The 18,961-nt window shown below is 40.8% G+C and overlaps 1 protein-coding gene across 4 annotated transcripts in view; it reads left to right on the top strand.

Moving 5' to 3' along the window:
- Positions 1–18,961, top strand: part of TNRC6B (trinucleotide repeat containing 6B) — a 312,777-nt gene that overhangs the window by 216,775 nt on the left and 77,041 nt on the right. For all 4 annotated transcript variants that reach the window (XM_011978801.1, XM_011978800.1, XM_011978799.1 and 1 more), the window contains 2 exons: positions 6,024–6,111; positions 11,106–11,127. In XM_011978801.1, coding sequence (XP_011834191.1) covers positions 6,024–6,111; positions 11,106–11,127 — 110 coding nt within the window. The remainder of the gene's footprint in view (positions 1–6,023; positions 6,112–11,105; positions 11,128–18,961) is intronic.

The following is an 18,961-nucleotide window of genomic DNA, read 5'->3' as shown; positions in this document are numbered from 1 at the left end:
CCTCAGCCTCCCGAGTAGCTGGGATCACAGGTACCTGCCATGATGCCCAGCTAATTTTTTTGTATTTTTAATAGAGATGGGGTTTCACCACGTTGGCTAGGCTGGTCTGAAATTCCTGACCTCATGATCTGCCCGCCTCAGCCTCCGAAAGTGCTGGGATTGCAGGCATGAGCCACTGTGCCCGGCCGAATATTGGGCATTTTCTGTTCAGCTACAAGTCACTTCTACTTTTCTCTACTATTATTGTAAAAAATTAAGAAGAAAACACTGTTGTATTCTCTCTTAACCTGAGAGGTTCTCAAGAGTAGTTTGGCTTTTTACCATTCAGGATTTATTCTAGATTATGATGTTTGCACTTGCTTTATCTTTTGCCCGCCCGCACAGTACCTCCCACACGTTCGTCCCCTGCAGAGGCAATATTAAAACCCCCAGCTCCCCTAGACAATGCTTCCTTACCTTTTCAGGTCAAGACACACAGAGAAAAGATTCGTACAGCACACTGGGGTAAATAGATGAGGTTGGATTGGGCTAGCAGCTGCCCCAGGCTGGGCTGTAAGGAGTTTGAGGGGCTTTGTGTTCCATATGTACTTGGAAGCTGGGTGCACCTATAAACCATTCTTGGCGCAAAGTTAAGGAATTGGAGGTGCCCGTAGTATTGCCTGGGAAGCTGTAGTAGAGACTCAGTAAATACTTAACTGAATTTGTTGAATGAATTACATAATTTGACAGTGATGAGCTTTATATCTGGCTGTATATTTAAAGATGAGAGAAAATATGAATGATTTCTCTTGCCCTTCATACTTAGAAGCAATTGATGATCAAGTAGGACCCGCCTAGTCACTTGGCATTTGCATTCGTTGCTGTATGGGAGGTGTTTTTTTATTGTTTGTTTTGGAGACAGGGTCTCACTCTATTGACCACACTGGAGTGCAGTGGCACGATTATGACTCACTGCAGCCTCAACTTCCTGGGCTCAGGTGATGGGAGGTTTCATTTTTGAGGCATAAATCAGGTAATAATGTTTTCAAGTATAGGTTTAAACAAGAATTTAGAGCAGTTTCTCAACCCTAGCTACATGTTAGAACCACTTGGAGGGACTTCTCAAAATCCCTGGAGATTTCTATGTAATTGACCTGGGGTACTATCTGAGCAATGATTTTGTGTTGGTTGTTTGTATTTTCTTTTGTTTTTGGAAACAATCTGGAACTTACAGAGTTTGAATCTGTATGATTTTAAAAAGCCTTTTTCCCCCTGAGTCATTTGAGAATTAACTGCTGATCCAGTGCTCTGTCACCTGGGTAATATAGTATATTTCTAACAAAAAGAACATTCTGGTGTAGAACCACAATATAACCCTCATAGGAAAAAAATTAATACACTGATACGTTACCACCACTTACTCTTGATCTCCATTCAGGGTGTGACATTTGCCACACATTACATTTGGTTGTTAGGTCTTTTTGGTCTCCTTTCATTTGGAACAGTTCCTCAATCTTTCCTTGACTGTCATGGCCTTAAAACTTTTGAAGATTGCAGGCCAGTATATTTTGTAGAATGCCTCTGAATGTGGAGTTGTCTGACGGTTCCTTTGATGGTATTCGGGTTAAAAACACATTTAAAAGGAGTATCACAGAATCAAATCGATGCTGTGTTCTTTTTACAGCATCCTGTTGTGTAACTCCCAGTTTGAATTTGTCCCGTAGCTGATGATGTTCACGTGGATTACTTGATTAAGGTGGCATCTTGACAGGCTTCTCCTTGACTTAATTACTCTTCTCAACCCTTTATCACAAGTATTTTATGGGGAGGTGCTTTGAAACTGTGTGACTATTCCATTCCTCATTTCAGTGTATTCGTTTGCTTATTTCTCTCTGTATGAACTTGTGTTTTCCTATTTTATACAATGGCTTATAGTCTCTTACTATAATTACTTATTTTGATGCTGATGTTGTTCCAGATTTAGCTTGTAGGAGCACTTCAAACTGTCTTCTATAGTCATTTGAAGGATCCCATCATTCTTTGAGCACTCTTTTGCTTCTTGGCAAACGTACATTCCAGGTTCATCTTGTACTTTCCTTATCCTATCCCAGAATTAGCTATTTTTCCCAGAGAACTCTGGTTTATTTAGTAAAGAATGGAAGCCGCAAAACTGGGTGCTAAGTGTGTTCATTATTACTTGGATGTTGCTTGTTCTCTAGCTCTCAGAGTGACAGAGCTAAGGGAATAAGCGTGTGTGTGTGTGTGTGTGTGTGTGTGAAGGAATATATATTCACGTATCTCACATGTACACAAAGTTACAGCTAATATTTATTATGTCTATATATATTGGAAACCATGAGTTCATGTCAGTAACTAATTTAGATCCAACCCCACAGAGTTCATTTGAGTTTTCTCCCTTTTCTTCCATTTGTGTAACTTATTTTCTCAACAGTGAGAAACATGGCTGTCATTATTCTTTTTTTTTTCCCTTGAGATGGAATTTCACTTTTGTTGCCCAGGCTGCAGTGTAGTGGCACGACTTCGGCTCACTGCAGCCTCCGCCTTCTGGGTTCAAGCGATTCTCCTGCCTCAGCCTCCTGAGTAGCTGGGATTACAGGCGTGCACCACCACACCCAGCTAATTTTGTATTTTTAGTAGAGATGGGGTTTCTGCATATTGGTCAGACTGGTCTTGAACTCCTGACCTCAGGTGATCCACTCACCTTGGCCTCCCAAAGTGCTGGGATTACAGGTGTGAGCCACCATGCCTGGCCCTATTATTCTTAGTATACTTAAACAGTGCATCAGTCTCCTGTATCTTACGTAAGCCATCTCCATCACCGCCCCCATAGATACCTTCTCCGCATAGACGCCCATTGCTCTCTGCTTGGGCTCTAACTCAGAATAGGGTTTTTGTTTGTTTGTTTGTTTGTTGTTTGTTTTTGAGATGGAGTCTCGCTCTGTCGCGCAGGCTGGAGTGCAGTGGTGTAATCTTGGCTCACTGCAACCTCTGCCTCCGGGTTCAAGCAATTCTCCTGCCTCAGCTTCCCGAGTAGCTGGGACTACAGGTGTGTGCCACCACGCCCAGCTAATTTTTTGTATTTTTAGTAGAGTCGGGGTTTCACCGCGTTAGCCAGGATGGTCTGGATCTCCCGACCTCGTGATCCACCTGTCTCAGCCTCCCATAGTGCTGGGAATACACACGTGAGCCACTGCGCCCAGCCAGGATTTTTTTAAAGCTCACCAAATGGTGCTAATGTGCAACCTAGATAGAGAACAGAATTAGAAGAAAGGTGAGACCCACACTATTTGATTTATTGTTAAGTAAACGGCAGGTTTTTAAGCCAGGTTTGACGAAGTAGATTCTTCCTAAGGAAGTGAAATTTGAAGAGAAGACTAAATCCTACCAAGATGCATGGTCAAAACAAAACAAAATAAAACAAAAAACACGGTGAAAAGTATAGCCTGTCACCTGGAAAGCTTTGAAATATATCTGTTTTAGAAATGAGTTTACTTCTGTTGTACATGAATTTCAGTCTATTTCCCTGAATTGCCTGTTTATAGGGACAATATTTGAAAAGGTTAGTTTGTTTTTGAAGAACATGTTTGAGTAAAACTTACCCCCCTTTTTTATGTTTTATTTTATTTATTTATTATTTATTATTGATTCATTTATTTATTTTGCTCTTGTTGCCCAGGCTGGAGTGCAATGGTGTGATCTTGGTTCACTGTAACCTCTGCCTCCCAGGTTCAAGCGATTCTCCTTTCTCAGCCTCCCAATTAGCTGGGATTACAGGTGCCCACCACCACACCCAGCTAATTTTTGTGTTTTTAGTAGAGATAGGGTTTCACTGTGTCCCCCAGGCCAGTCTTGAACTCCTGACCTCAGGTGATCCACCCACCTTGGCCTCTCAAAGTGCTGGGATTACAGGCGTGAGTCACTGCACCCAGCCAACATTGCATTTTTTAAAATAAACTTTTAATTTTAGAATAATTTTAGATTTAGAAAAAAATGACAACCTAATACTTTTTTTTTTTTTTGTAAACACCAAATCTTTAAACAGGAAATATTCAGGCTGCGGTTGCTCCTTTTCTGTAGTTGGTTTCACTGTAAAATGTAGAAGGCAAGTTACAGCAGCTTGGGCGTGAGGAACCCCATCCACTCCTTCCACTTGCAGCCAGAGGAAGCAAAAGGCTTTTAGGGCCAAATATAACAGGACCCATGGCCAGCCTGCCTGAGATGGTCAACATCCATCTTACCGGTGTTTGTAAATCCATTTTCTTAAAGGAGGGCACTGCTGCTGCAGGTGGATTTTCTCCACGCGTTTCACACCTAGACAGAGGCACACAATCTGACTCCAAAGAAATCCAGCATGAGACCTAAGGAAATTTCAGTAAAATCTCCTCCTTGGTTGGGTGGATTTTGCATATTAGGCTTTTATATCTTTATACCCAGAAGTGCAGAAGGAGAAAGGCTAATATTTGAATGCGGACAAAGTCAGTGACAACATGTAGGTAAAATAATTTTTAAGCCTTTTTTCTATAAATAAAACATTATTATGTATTCATGAGAGCCCACCTCAGTTTTCATCCATGGTTCCTTTTGTATAGTTTCAGTATGTTAAACTAGATCTCTGCTTCCCAAAGTTGAGTCCTTCAGGAACCATCTTTATGATTTTGCCATGTTTGCAAACCTGTTACTCCCTTAATCTTTAATTTGACTCACTTGTAATTCGGCCTTATTCTAGGTGCTATCTGTGAAACCATGGATTTGTTATCTGTTGGGTGTTCTGAGGACCTGGGAACTAGATCTTAAAGTCTCCTCACAGCAATGAAATTCCATAAGCATAGAGTCTGGGGTTTCCCACTGTGAGCTTTGAAGTTACTGCGGTTGGTTGAGTGTATGTTTTTTCCCAGTTGATACATAGAGTGAAAGTTGACAGCATTCCAATAAATGTTACTTTTCAAATGTGTGCTGTAAATTACAGTCTCTTAATTTCTTCAGATTCAGCATATTTCTGCAACTAGAATGTTTATGATTGTATATCATTTTTATTCTAATTCAGTGGAGCAAAACCTGATTGTCTTAATTCATGTGTACAGGAAGATGTAGTAGTGAATTCACCCAATAGGGAATACGTTTATTTATTTTATTTTATTATTATTTTATTTTTGAGGCAGAGTCTGGCTCTGTTGACCGGGCTGGAGTGCAGTGGCACTATCTCAGCTCACTGCAGCCTCCACCTCCCAGGTTCCAGTGATTGTCCTGCCTCAGCCTCCCGAGTAGCTGGGACTACAGGAGCGTGCCACCACACCCAGCTAATTTTTGTATTTTTAGTAGAGACGGGATTTCACTATGTTGACCAGGCTGGTCTCAAACTCCTGACCTCAAGTGATCTACCTGCCTTGGCCTCCCAGAGTGCTGGGATTACAGGCGTTAACCACCACGCCTGGCCTGGAATACATTGATTTATAGGACACTCAGTGCCTGCCTTAGAAAACACAAGTAGAAAATATATAAAACATACAGTATTAATAATAAATATAGAAAAAAAATTTGGAATACAGAGCATAGAGCTTTATGTTCACCACTCTGAAGATGTCATGGAAAAACATCTATTTATGATAAATACATATGTACCATAATTGAGTTAATATATTCTGCATTATCTGTGAGGAATACTGCCCAGAAGCCATCTGGATATTGTCATATTCAAATCAGGTCCTTTGCTGAGTGGAACTATATTAATCGTGTGTGTGTTTGTGTGTGTGTTCTTTTAGGTAAGATATTATAAAAGCTCACCTTAATAGGCTTCTTTGAAACCAAACTTAATGTCATGTTTTGCAAAAGGGGTGACAAACCAAGATGTGGGAATAATTAAATGTGAGTTTTATGCATCCTTTTGATTTAAATGAAATACTGTGTTCTACTCAGTCACAGAGATGAAATGTCGTCTTGCACACCATTTACAAGCATTTAATTTGCTACAGAAATGGGTTGTGAATATAGATGTATAACCTTCTGCTATGATGTTACTTTAACAGAGAGAAGGAGCAAGAAAGGGAAGAACAGTTAATGGAAGACAAGAAAAGGAAGAAAGAGGATAAAAAGAAAAAAGAAGCCACTCAGAAGGTGAGTTTAATCAGTTAAGTCTGTCTTTATATCCACTAGGCATCCGGCATCCAGAAGAAGAAACTGTCTTGGCTTGAATACCCAATATCGTTTTTTTTTTTTTTTCTCTGAGAGAGAGTCTCGCTTTGTTGCTCAGGCTGGAGTGCAGTGGCACCATCTTGGCTCACTGCAACCTCTGCCTCCCGGGTTTAAGCGATTCTTCTGTCTCAGCCTTCTGAGTAGCTGGGATTACAGGTGCCTGCCACCACGTCCAGCTAATTTTTGTATTTTTAGTAGAGACGGGGTTTCACCATGTTGGCCAGGCTGGTCTCGAACTCCTGTCCTCATAATCTGCCTGCCTCGGCCCCCCCAAAGTGCTGGGATTACAGGTGTGAGCCACTGCGCCTGGCCTGAATACCTGATATCTCAGTAACGGTACTTGAGACATTAGTTTACTTAAAAGTTTTCATATTTGGAAGTGGGAGAAAGTTCAAGGTCTGTATTTGTTACCATAAAGTAGATGTTAAATAATGCTATGGCTGATTTTTTGAAAACAACAGTAAACAATATTAGAAAGGCAAGAGAGTTTTCAAACTCTCAATTCTTGTTGTATTTCCTTATTTGTATATTAATTTAATCTACATTTTCTTAAGCCTATAGAATAACTTTTAAAAACTGGCTAGAGGTTGCCCCGGTGTTCTTTTGGTCCCCCCATGGTGCTGTGTCTACCTTCGGAGAATGACAAGTAGAAATCCCTCTCGGAAAGGATCTAGTGAGCCCACGTAGTGCTTTGGAGGATATGGCATTGTGTGGCTTTGAGGAATTGCTTAGAGAAAACAAGAGATGCTAAAAGAAAAAAGACAAAGGGCTGACGGCTGCCACCTGTCAGGTCTCAGGTGAGCGGTTTGTCCAGCAGAGTTGTCTAAGGCAGAGTGGTTAGAATGCGCCTGCCTTCCCTGTTTGCTTCAGAGCATGCCTCTCTACCCTGTCCGTTGTCTGATCTTACCTGTTTCCCCACGTTACCATTCTTTTTGCATCTCTTAACTTGGGCTGTGGCTCAGCAGGGGTTACTTTGGTGCCTTTTTTGGAGGCAAGGTGATTTTCTGTCAGGTATTGTCACTGCTATGTAAAGCATTTGCGAAGCAGGGCCTACTGTGGGACAGGTTTGAGGATCCCTGTGTTGGTGCTAGTTATCGAAGCTAAGTTTAGGGAGAAAGAAACTGTGACAAGGTTCAGAGGAAACTCTAGATTTAGAACAGAGTCAAGCCAATCAAACACGAGCCAGTATAACACTGCACGTTTTTCCAGCATTATTGGATATGGCGTTTCTCATAATTCAATTTTTTGTATTATTGAAATAATTCAAAAAATTGATGTGTGAGTATCAGCATAAGAAAAATTCTGAAAATAGTTTCTGAACTGGATTGCATATGTCCCTGCCATGTTAAATATATGAAATGTAATTTTATCTTTTCTTCATGACTTAATTAAGAGGAACATTCATTATTATTTGGTGCTATAATAGACCGCTGTGCTCTTGAAGATTTTGTCTGCTTTTAATTGTGTTTGTTTCTATTAATAGTGGTATATTCTCCATCACATCTTCATGCTGTCAGGGTACCTCCTTCTAATGTGTTGCTTCTCACCTGAGTTTGTTAGAATTGCCTAAAATTCTGGAGTGAAAAGTCTGAATAAAGAAGCCAGATTGCCTGGTGTGGTGGTTCGTGCCTGTAATGCCAACATGAAAACCCCGACTCTACAAAAAAAAAAAAAAAGAAAAAAGTTAGCTGAGTGTGGTGGTGCACACCTGTGGTCCCAGCTACTTTGGAAGCTGAGGTAGAAGGATCACTTGAGCCCAGGAGGTGGAGGTTCAATGAGTAGAGATTGCACCACTGCACCCCAGCCTGGGTGACAGAGTGAAATCTTGTGTCCAAAATAATAATAATAGTAATAATGGAAGTCAGATAACAGCCCAGAGACGTTTTTGTACTTCCCTTTGGGTCCATGGCCACATGCCCTGTCACTGAGGTTGCAGTATGCAGCTCCACCAGCCGTGGGGTGTTCGTAGCATTGCGCCTGTGGTTTCTGGGCTCTTTTCCCTGTGCCTCGCACACATTGTGCCCTCCACCTCCAACTAGAGTGACGTGAGATTAAATCTCAGTGAAAGTTTGCTTTCCTTAGGACACTCACACATTTCGTCTACTAAGTTGTTACAAAAATCGGATTTTGCAGTCTCTGGAAATGAGTGGTTAATAGACTGGGTACCAAGGAAGTTGAGCAAAGGCTGTTAACAAGAGGATGCCAAACAGAGTGATTTAGAGAGTATATATTCCTTCTTCATTTTTAACATACATAACAGTGTTTTCTTAAACTACAAATATCAATATCTAAAATGATTAATAAAATATGCCTCTGTAAACTTTCATTGGATTCCACAAAGAAAAATGATTTAAAATAAAGATGGTGTGAATGTAGTTGAGAGTGAATGAGATTATTTATGCAGAGAATGTAGTTTATGTAGCTGGATAATCTGTCCTGTGTGCTTTCATCTGCATTAAGAGCTGATTAAGAAGTGATGGCAAAGGGGAAAATCACCGTAAATAAAATTTCTAAGTGATTAATTTTATGAACAGTAAAAATTCTATCGTTTTTGCTCAAAAATGTTCCAGATCAGCTTGACACAGAATCTAGGCTGACGCAGGCTGATGCATGGCCTTTGATCTTGTTTTATTATACTGAACCATTGCATAATTTCAGAATTAAATTCTGATTTAGCAGTTTTAAGGAGAGCACAAAGCTTACCATGTGATTATCTTCGTGGTTTCCAACCTTATTGTAGAGACAACGCCTCAGCTAGGAGCCATAAAATGTGCTATGATGCAAAGAATCGTGGAGAACGTGCCAGAGGTCTATCATGTGGTCAGTGGTTCATTCATTCAGTCCGCAAACATTTGTGGTGCCTCTTCTAAGGGCTTCCACATCTTTCATGCTGCTTTCCCCAGCGCTTTATGACCACCTCTTTGTGTCCATCTTCACTGTTTGACTGACTGTAAGTTTCTTGGTTTTATTCGTATTTGTATTGCCAGTAACTAGGGCAGTGCCTGGTGCAGAATAATCACTCAGAAATTGTTTAATAAGTGAATGGTCAAGAATGAAGTTGGAAACATAATTTTCTTGAAGAATTGACACTTACTTAAAGCTAAAACGAAGTTACTTCCACACAGAAATTAAGCATGAGCCTTTTCCAGTGTTCATTGGTTGTAGCAGTTGGCTCTTCCTGGAGCCATCACTGAGTAAACTGTTAGATACTCATTCATGAGAGAGGTGTCAAAGAAGGATTCCATTCACATTCATTTAGGCTGATGCTGCTAATTGTTTAGTGTTGGCAGAACACATGCTTTGATTGTCCAGCTTTTTGCCGTCTGGGGGACAGCTCTTAACAGAACCCACATGATAAGACATATTTGACATTATTTGGGTTTGTTGCTTACAATGGGAAGGCACTGACTTCCTGTATATGACTGATCTTCAAAATGGCATTCTAAGAAATAGTTACAATGGTATAAAACCTAAATTGCCTTTGGGAATTGGTAAGTGGCTGCACATCATTCATTCTTGGATGAGTGGAGATATAGAAAAATCATACAAGAGTATTTTCAGTATAATTGAGCTCTGTAACAGTACTGGGAAACATTCACTTTGAAGACACTGGGTTCCACAAATTCACTGTAATAGAATTAGCTTGTCATTTAACACAGGAATGTAGGAAACACACCAGGATGTTCTATAGGCGGATCCTTTAACTCCTATTTAGAGTCTGATGATGTGTTGGGATCCATCACAAGGTGGGCTGGTCAGCTACAGGACCTTCCTTCCAAAGATGATTGTGTTTTCGTGAACCCCCATGGCCATAATCCAGTATGATTACCAGCCACAAATCATCAAACTTCTTCTTTGCTATATGAATATTTTTATTGCAAAAGTCAGATAACCAAATAAAAATGCTTTAAAAGATGAACAGTTGGGAAAATGAGTCAGAATCACCCATGATCTCAACAATTTAATGTAACCACTATTGCAGTGATGGCATAGTTCCTTTTGGATGTTTTGCTTGTGCATCACCTTTTGTTTTATTGTTATAAATTAGATGCCCTCCTTTATTTTCCCCTCTTAAAAATATCAGAAGCAGTTTTCTGTAAGGCTCCTAATCATCATTTCCAAACTCTCTGAAGTCCATTACTATGTTCAGCCTGTCCAACCTTCTAGAGGTTAATCATTTCTGTAGACGTATTAGTTACTATATAAAGAAATACTTTTTTTAAACAAAGCACCCTTGATTTGTCCAAAATTTACATATTTCAGTCTTAGTGCTATACTTCATGCTATTTTATATAAATGTTGATAATAACAGCAAACATTTATTGAGCACTGCATAGCGTATCTGATTTAATCCTTATAGCAGTCCTTTGCAGGGATATACTATTATTATCTCTATTCAACAGATAATAGAAAACTGGGGATCTCATAGCCAGAAAGTGACAAGGTTTGGTTTTGAATCCTGCTTTCCGACCGTGATATCTGGTGCCTCTGATGACGAGTCCCTGAAGTTTTGCTTTTTAGATTTGAGATCAAGTGTTTGTGTCTATACTCATAGGGGAATCTTTTTGTGTCTATGGCTAATTTAGTTTCTGGGCCACATTCATGTGATTTTTCTCTAGTCATAGCAATCAAAATGCAAATAGCATTCTCAGTACAGGGACCTCATCCTATAATGAGTGGAATGCTTTTTAGTTTTACTATTCTTCCTAATGGTGGTCATGTAAATTATAGCTGGACATATGGCCATAGTCTTTGGAAGGATGTCTGAACTGACTCCCAGCTCCTTTTTCTGGATTTCAGCTATGCCTGTGTGCCTGACAGCTTGGATTACTAGAGTTATCAGACTAAAGTAGTCTGAAAATATAGTACTGAATTAAAAAGCAAATCTCATTTACTTTTATCTGTTTATTTTGCAGGTCACGGAACAAAAAACCAAAGGTAAGGTTTTTTTTCTCTTTAAATTATTTAGAACCTTTTGTGTTTAGCTTTTACACTGTTGCTGACTCAGCCTCCAGTCCAGTGAAAAGAGAGTGGGTGTAGAGTAATTAAGGTGGGTTGTTTGCAGTCACTGAAGAGCAGTAATGACAAATTGAAAATACTTGTATTAGTGTTTCTAGTTGGCCTTAAATTTTTTAGGAGTCAAAAGAGTAAATACCTTGTTTTAAAAAGTTTATTGGTCATGGCTGGGCACGGTGGCTCACGCCAGTAATCCCAGCACTTTGGGAGTCTGGATTACCTGAGGTCAGGAGTTTGAGACCAACCTGGCCAACATGGCTGAGACCCTATGTCTACTAAAAATAAAAAATTAGCCAGACATGGTGGCTCATGCCTGTAATCGCAGCTCCTTGGGAGGCTGAGGCATGAGAATTGCTTGAACCCAGGAGGCGGAGGTTGCAGTGAGCCGAGATAATGCCACTGCACTCCAGCCTGGGCAACAGAGCGAGACTCTGTCTCAAAAAAAAAAAAAGTATATGGGTCATGATTTTGAATTGAACCTTTTCAAAACTTTTTTTTAGAATAATAGCAAAAAATAAACACCAGCTTTTAATTTACAGATGCGAATTACAACGGTTTGTCAATCACCTTGACTGATAGCATGCATTGAGTCTGATAATGGAATATTGCACCTAGGATGTTTACTCTGCCTTCTAAGCTAAAACTTGGAATATGCTTTTTTAAAAGATAATATATTTTGAGTAGCTTAACTCTGTTAAAAAATGTTATAAACGGGAGCAGGTGCCCCTTGGGTCATTCTCAACCTAATAGTCTGTGTTGTTTTGGCTTCTTGCTCTGCCGTTAATTTTGATCATGTAGTTTTGTCTGGTGATGTTCACACTTTCTTTCATTTCCCCTTCAGAATGAGAGAGTTAATTCTTTGAGATAGCTCCTCTCCTTGCCCACTTAAATATGTGTTTCTCAATTAGGTATGCATAAGAATCATTTGCATAAAATCATCAAAATACACAGTCCCAGGCCATGGCCCTAGCAGATGTATTTTGAAAAGCTCTGCAGGTGACCCCAGTACATGTCCCTAGTTGAGAATCACTGCCTTAGATGAAGGGAATTAGATGTGACTGTGATGACTTGGAGAAGGACAAGGGTGATGGAGAGGTCAAGGCTTGATGGGAGGCCCTGTAATGATTGGTTTCTTCATTGTTTTGTTTTGTTTTGTTGGACTACCAGACCAAAGCCTGTCACACAATGATGAAAGAGTAATAAGACAGTGCTAATTTCTTAGGAAACTTAGTTATGGAAAATAAATTCTCATATAACTAGGCGTTACTATAATAAATTTCTAACCAAAAGACATTTCAAAGGAGAATGTAGTCTGGGGGTTTGTAGTGAAGTGTAAAAGAAACCATGATTATTAGTTATAATTAATTGGTTACAGAGAATAGTATCTGCCCTTGTACATTTCCTCAGTTTCAGCCCAGAAGTAGGCTTTATTTTGGAAGGATCTTTGTAAATTACTTGCTTGAAATATAAATGATACTTTGCCATAGAAATAGTGTTATTCATGCTGGTACAGTGTCCATGCTTTCTAAACCAACATACTTTCTAGAAAAGGATTTGGGCACTTAAGTATTTATATTTGTAGAGCTTTTTGATGATTTATGGGGACAACAGATGAGAAAATTGGCATTTTTTTTCCTGGACAGTCTAGACTCTGGTTGCTGGAATGTGGTGGTTGGGTTCCTAGGCTGGCCACAAGACTGATGCTTGCAAAGCCAAGTGTTAGTTGTGCTACAGAACTGAGCTGCTCTGTGTGATAAGTGGTGCTGGGAAACAGAAAATCTGTTAGGCATCTTTTCTTATAGAAAAAAAATTGGGAGGGATACCAGACCTGTTCTCAAACACATTCTTCTTTCCTCTACCAGTCTTAAAAATCAAGCTTTCCTTTCTACTCACTACCCAAAAAATTTTTTTTCCAATTGGGCGCTTTCTCATACCTACTATGTCGTGGAATTTCATAGTTTCACAGTCAACCTACTCTCCCTACCTCCCACCCCTCCAATCAAAAGATAACATAAAATAATCCTAAAGGGAGATGAGAGGCCATTTCAATCTCCTAAGGGATTTAATTGTTATAGAGCAAGTAAAAATACCAGTTGTCCCTGGGGTATGTTAAGAATGTAAACAGAGGGAGGGCCTGACCTTTCTAGTGTTGGGTCTGGGTTTACAGCCACATCTTCATCTTTATTCCCAGTAGCCCACCTTGGTACTCTAAGTCTCCTTCTTCTTCTCTTACCTCAGCTAACATGTCTGGGGGACATATTCCTCTTCCCAAAGATAGTGTCTTTCTCAGGCAATCTCCCCTTCATCTGAATCTATCCATCTTTCCCCAACAGTTGCTAGAAGCACAAAGAAAAGACGGTTGGTACCAAGTCCCTGGTTGTATAGAGGACCGAAGTGAGATTTTTCTGTATTTCAGAGTAGTAGTGCATTCATTATATATTCTTCCTGTATTCTCCACCATTAAAAAAAAAATTGTGAAAATTCTGCAGAGGAATAGGATAGAGATTTCAAGTGAAGGTTATGTGAAGACATAGGCTAGAGCTGGCTTGCTACCCAGGTATCAAATAATAGAAAGCACTTAAGGTAGAAGCTAATATCCTCCTTCGTTGGATTTTAGAGTAGAACTGAAAGAGTTTGAGGAATTGATGTAATCATTCAGATTTAACAGGGATGAAGTTTAGGATTAAAAAGCCCAATTGTATAGACTATGTAATAGAGGAGGTTGGACATATAAATTTAGCCTTGTTAAAAAGATGTTAGGGGCCAGGCACCGTGATACAGGCCTGTAATCCCAGCTACTTGAGAGGCAGAGATAGGAGGATTGCTTGAGCCCAGGAGTTCAAGGCTGCAGTGAGCCATAATTGTGCCACTGTACTCCAGCCTGGGCAATGGAGCGAGACCCTGTCTCAATTGAAAACAAACAAAAAAAAGATGTTAGAGTGATGGCTGGCTTTAATGAGAGTGTATCAGCATAAGATGACCTTAAACTGCATTAGTAGGCCAAGCGCGGTGGCTCACGCCTGTAATGCCAACATTTGGGAGGCCGAGGCAGGTGGATCATAAGGTCAGGAGATGGAGACCTTCCTGGCTAACACAGTGAAACCACATCTCTACTAAACATACAAAAAATTAGCCAGGCGTGGTGGCGGGCGCCTGTAGTCCCAACTACTCGGGAGACTGAGGCAGGAGAATCGCTTGAACCCAGGAGGTTGAGGTTGCAGTGAGCCAAGATCATGCCATTGCACTCCAGTTGGGACAACAGAGCAAGACTGTCTCAAAAGAAAAACAAAAAACAACAAAAAAAAACCCTGCATTAATAGACATACACTATCCAGGAAGGGATTTACACTTCTTGCACCACACTATGAAAAGGAACAGAGAGCAACCTCCATGGACCATGTGGAGTTCAAGCCAGATTGGGCAAGGAATTTGTCAACTCAGATAGGTTTAAACACCTGGGGTTGAGCTCCCAGAGCAAGGCTTCCTGCTTGGGGAACCTCAGGTAACTGTCTTCCAAACTTTGAAGGACTCTAGTGCCTGACACTTAACAGTTCCTTGGTAGTTATCTGTTAGATATTTTGTTCAGTGAAGCTTATTCTTCAAATAGCACCAATGGTGAGTCAGAGCCAACAGGGAAAAGCTTCTAGCTCAGTAGAAGTTAAATTTTTTAGGTGTTGTCCTTTACCACTGGGACACAGCTGAGAGCAGCACCTTCTCCATCAGCATACCTGGGTTATGGGCCATCGCAGGACATTAGCTACCACTCTTTGTTTTGAGCCTATTTCAGAAGACATAGTACAGTGAGGACAGGATAACCTTGAGTCTACTCATTTATTACTATTGGAGGGGTCCCCTCCATTAAATAATTTATAAACTACTTACAGCACCCCTCACACCTTGTAGAAACACCTGTGTGTTCTAACACAGTGGTGGGAAGCCACTTGTTCAGAGATGAAACTGGCTGCCTCTGAGAGAGTGAATGAATGTGAGGTATTACAAGACATGTGGCTCCGATAAATTGGCACGAAAATAGTCCAAACAGGAGGTAATGAGGACTTGAACCTGATTAGGAGCAGTGATGGTAAAGGGGAAGGAAGGAATTGAGAGAGGCTTTAGTTTAACTTACTGTTGATTGGATAATGATAATGTAGGTGGGGGGCATTGAGAAGTCTAAGATACGAAGCAGGTTTCTGACTTGAGCAGCTGGTTGGGTGATAAGTTCGTTCTTTGAGGGTGAAGAAATGGGATTGGGGCTAGGAAACAAGTTTGAGAGGAAGGGAAAGATGGTAAGTGGTAGTTAAAGCCTGAGCATGGAAGAATTTGTACTCAAGGAACTGAAATGTAGAAAGGGTGCAGGCCCTGTCGTCACATTGATTTTGTTTTGTTTTGTTTTTAAGCCACTACTTATGGCCAAATTCATTTGCTATTCGCCAGTCAAAAGCCAGCATTGCCATTATGACCGTGGACAAAATTGGCCTCGCTGCCTATTTTTGCACTGCCCATGAGCTAAGAATATTTTCTATGTTTTTTTAATTATTGGAGAAAAAATGGGGACAGTATTTCATGACATGTGAAAATGACAGGAAATTCATATTTCACTGTCGGTAAATAAAGTTTTATGGGAGCACAGCCACACTCATTTGTTTACACATTGTCTATGGTGCTTTGGCCCCACAAGTGCAGAGTTGAGTTGTTGTGATGAAGGCCATATGGCCAGTAAACCCTAAAGTATTTACTATCTGGCTCTTTACAGAAAGTTTGCTGATCCCCCCGATCAAGAGTAGGAGAAGCCCACACAGAAAGAGGAAGGGAAAAGCTGAAGAGCTAGCTGGAGCATGTCTCACAGAAACAGGAGGGAGGGAATGATGAGTGGTGTCAGAAGCTGCAGAAAAATCAAAGAAGAAAAGGTCTAAAGCGGGCTGGTTAGACTGGCAACCAAGATCACTAGTGACTTACGGGGAAAGAAGCTTGCAGGGAGATGTTTAAGGCAAAAGCCAGTGTGTGTTGGGTTGAGGAGGGAGTGGAAGATAAAGAAATAGAGGCAGTGCTGAGAGGTTACTGAAAATTGTTCAGTACACGTTGACCGCTCACTGCGTGTCATCAGATTTAAAATGTTCATCCTAGACTGTCTTTTCTAGGCCTTGTTTGTATTTTAGCTACTACTTTAAAAACATTTCTAGGTCATTCTTTTTTATGTTTGATACCATTGAGATAGTTAAAGGAAATAATAGTTTGTACTAGTTCTGTGCAGCTGCTGTGTTCAGAACCCTGCCTGGTTCGGAAGTTTCTTAAAGAGCCCTTTTATCCGAAAAAGTAGCATCTAATTGGAGTTTTCAGAAATAGGGGCAATTAGAAGTTTAAACTGTGAGATGCAAGAATGGAATAAGATAAATGGGATGAGGAAGGGGAGGAGATTCAATTCAATGGTTCTTAAAAGTAAATGAAGGGATAGGCACGGTAGCTCATGCCTTTTATCCCAGCACTCTGGGAGGCTGAGGCAGGTGGATCACCTGAGGTCAGTAGTTTGAGGCCAGCCTGGCAAACATGGTGAAATCCCGTCTCTACTAAGAATACAAAATTAGCCAGGTATGGTGACACACACCTGTAATCCCAGCTACTTGGGAGACTGAGGCAGGAGAATTGCTTGATCCTGAGAGGCAGAGGTTACAGAGAGCCGAGATCACGCCACTGTACTCCTGTACTCCAGTCTGGCAACAAGAGTGAAACTCCGTCTCAAAAAAAAAAAAGTAAATGAATGAACAGCCAGGTACGGTGGCTCACGCTTGTAATCCCAGCACTTTGGGAGGCCAAGGCAGGCAGATCACCTGAGGTCAGGAGTTCGAGACCAGCCTGGCCAACATAGTGAAACCCCGTCTCTGTTAAACATACAAAAATTAGCCAGGCATGGTGGTATACGCCTGTGATCCCAGCTACTCTGGAGGGTGAGGCAGGGGAATCACTTGAACCCAAGCGATTCTCCTGCCTCAGGAGGTGGAGGTTGCAGCAAACTGAGATCCTGCCACTCCACTCTACCCTGGGCAACAAAGCAAGACTCTGTCTCAAAAAAAAAAAAAAGTAAATGAATGGAAATTAGAAAATAGGATACATAGCTTCCCCCCACCCCCCACAATGTTTTTATTTCCCTATAGTACTGAGATCATGTTTAAGCCACAAACCTTTCCTCTGGAAATTAAGAAACTATGCCCTTACTTTGAACAGCTGATCTTTAGAAAAACTTGCGCAACTTACAAATCCTTAAGATTCAGAAAAGAGACAGCCTGAAAAGTAACATGTTCAGACTTAACAATAGCTTCTCTTGCCCTTTATCTAACATTCTGGACCATGATGATGGGTGACACACATGGATTCTAATGTCTTAAGTTTGGACTTTGGGAGTCAATTTGGATCAGACCTCCCGCCTAAAAAGCTGCATTGCTCTCCAATTAGTGCCAGCAATTCTGGTTGGCCTTTAAAGGCTTAACGTTCTTGGATTCCCAGAAAGGTGTGATTTTAAAAATAGAATAAGAATTCACTCAGGTGCTGAAACACAGTTTGCTATGACTAAGGTGGTGTCTTGGGCGTTTTCTGACTGTTTCCTGGAGGTTTTGTTTTTCTTCTTTTTATACTTTGACCTATTTGTACGTGATGTCCTGGAGTTTGAATGACTAATCTCCTGGGCCAGAGCACACTGTATTGGGAGGAAAGTGGTTGAGGTGTGTTCTCATTTTATAATGACTTTATCATTTACAATCCATTCTGTCTCTGATGTGGTGGGAAAGTGCCCTGAGGAACTTTTGCAAGGAATCTTACATGATATGTGATACCTACCAAATTTCTTCGGTTGAAACAGTGCTGTGAATGTTTTAAAGTGAGTCAAACTGAAGTTCAGCACTCAGTCCTGCAGGTCACTCTGTCTTGTCTTGTTTTTCTGGATTGAGTTAAAAGTATGTAGTAGACCTGGTTAACTTATAATGAAGATTCTAGACCTTTTATAGAAGGGCAGCCTTACAGAAACATAGCTCTTTCCGTCCTAAAAACCAGTTTGGATGAATTTCTCCAGTCTCTGCCAACTTCTTGTTTATTCTCATAATAAGATAAAAGGGGATTGCGAATGCCCTATGCTATAGAATCCGCCAATAACAGATAGAAAATTAATATTAAATAATCTTCATTCATTCATTTACCAGTTATGTATCCATCTATTATAGGTCATGAATATTAGATAATGACTAATTTTATTTTCTTTCTTTTTTTTTTTTTTTTTTTTTTTTGAGACAGAGTCTTGCTCTGTGGCCCAGACTGGAGTGCAGTGACGGGATCTCGGCTCACTGCAAGCCCCGCCTCCCAGGTTCAAGCAATTCTCCTCAGCCTCTTGAGTAGCTGGGACTATAGGCGCACGCCACCACACCCAGCTAACTTTTGTATTTTTAGTAGAGGCGAGGTTTCACGATGTTGGCCAGGATGGTCTCGAACTCCTGACCTTGTGATCCACCTGCCTTGACCTCCCAAAGTGCTGGGATTACAGGCATGAGCCACCGCGCCCAGCCGACTAGTTTTGTTTTCTTAAGTCACACATTTATTATGCTTATCAGATTTTGGATCCTGTGACCTCCACTCCCCCTCCGCTTACTGGGATGCCTGGTGCTGCCTTGTGATTGGCTGAAGTTAGACATGGGGTCGCCTGGAAGTTGCTGCAGGCACTTCCTGTCACCCACAGTGTGTTAATGTCCGGTAGTGGCATAGATTGGGCCGCCTG

The sequence above is a fragment of the Mandrillus leucophaeus genome, unplaced genomic scaffold (genome assembly GCF_000951045.1).
Source record: "Mandrillus leucophaeus isolate KB7577 unplaced genomic scaffold, Mleu.le_1.0 Scaffold2, whole genome shotgun sequence".
NCBI lineage: Eukaryota > Metazoa > Chordata > Mammalia > Primates > Cercopithecidae > Mandrillus > Mandrillus leucophaeus.
Note: the sequence above shows the minus strand (reverse complement) of the source record. Positions and strands in the feature narration are given on the sequence as shown.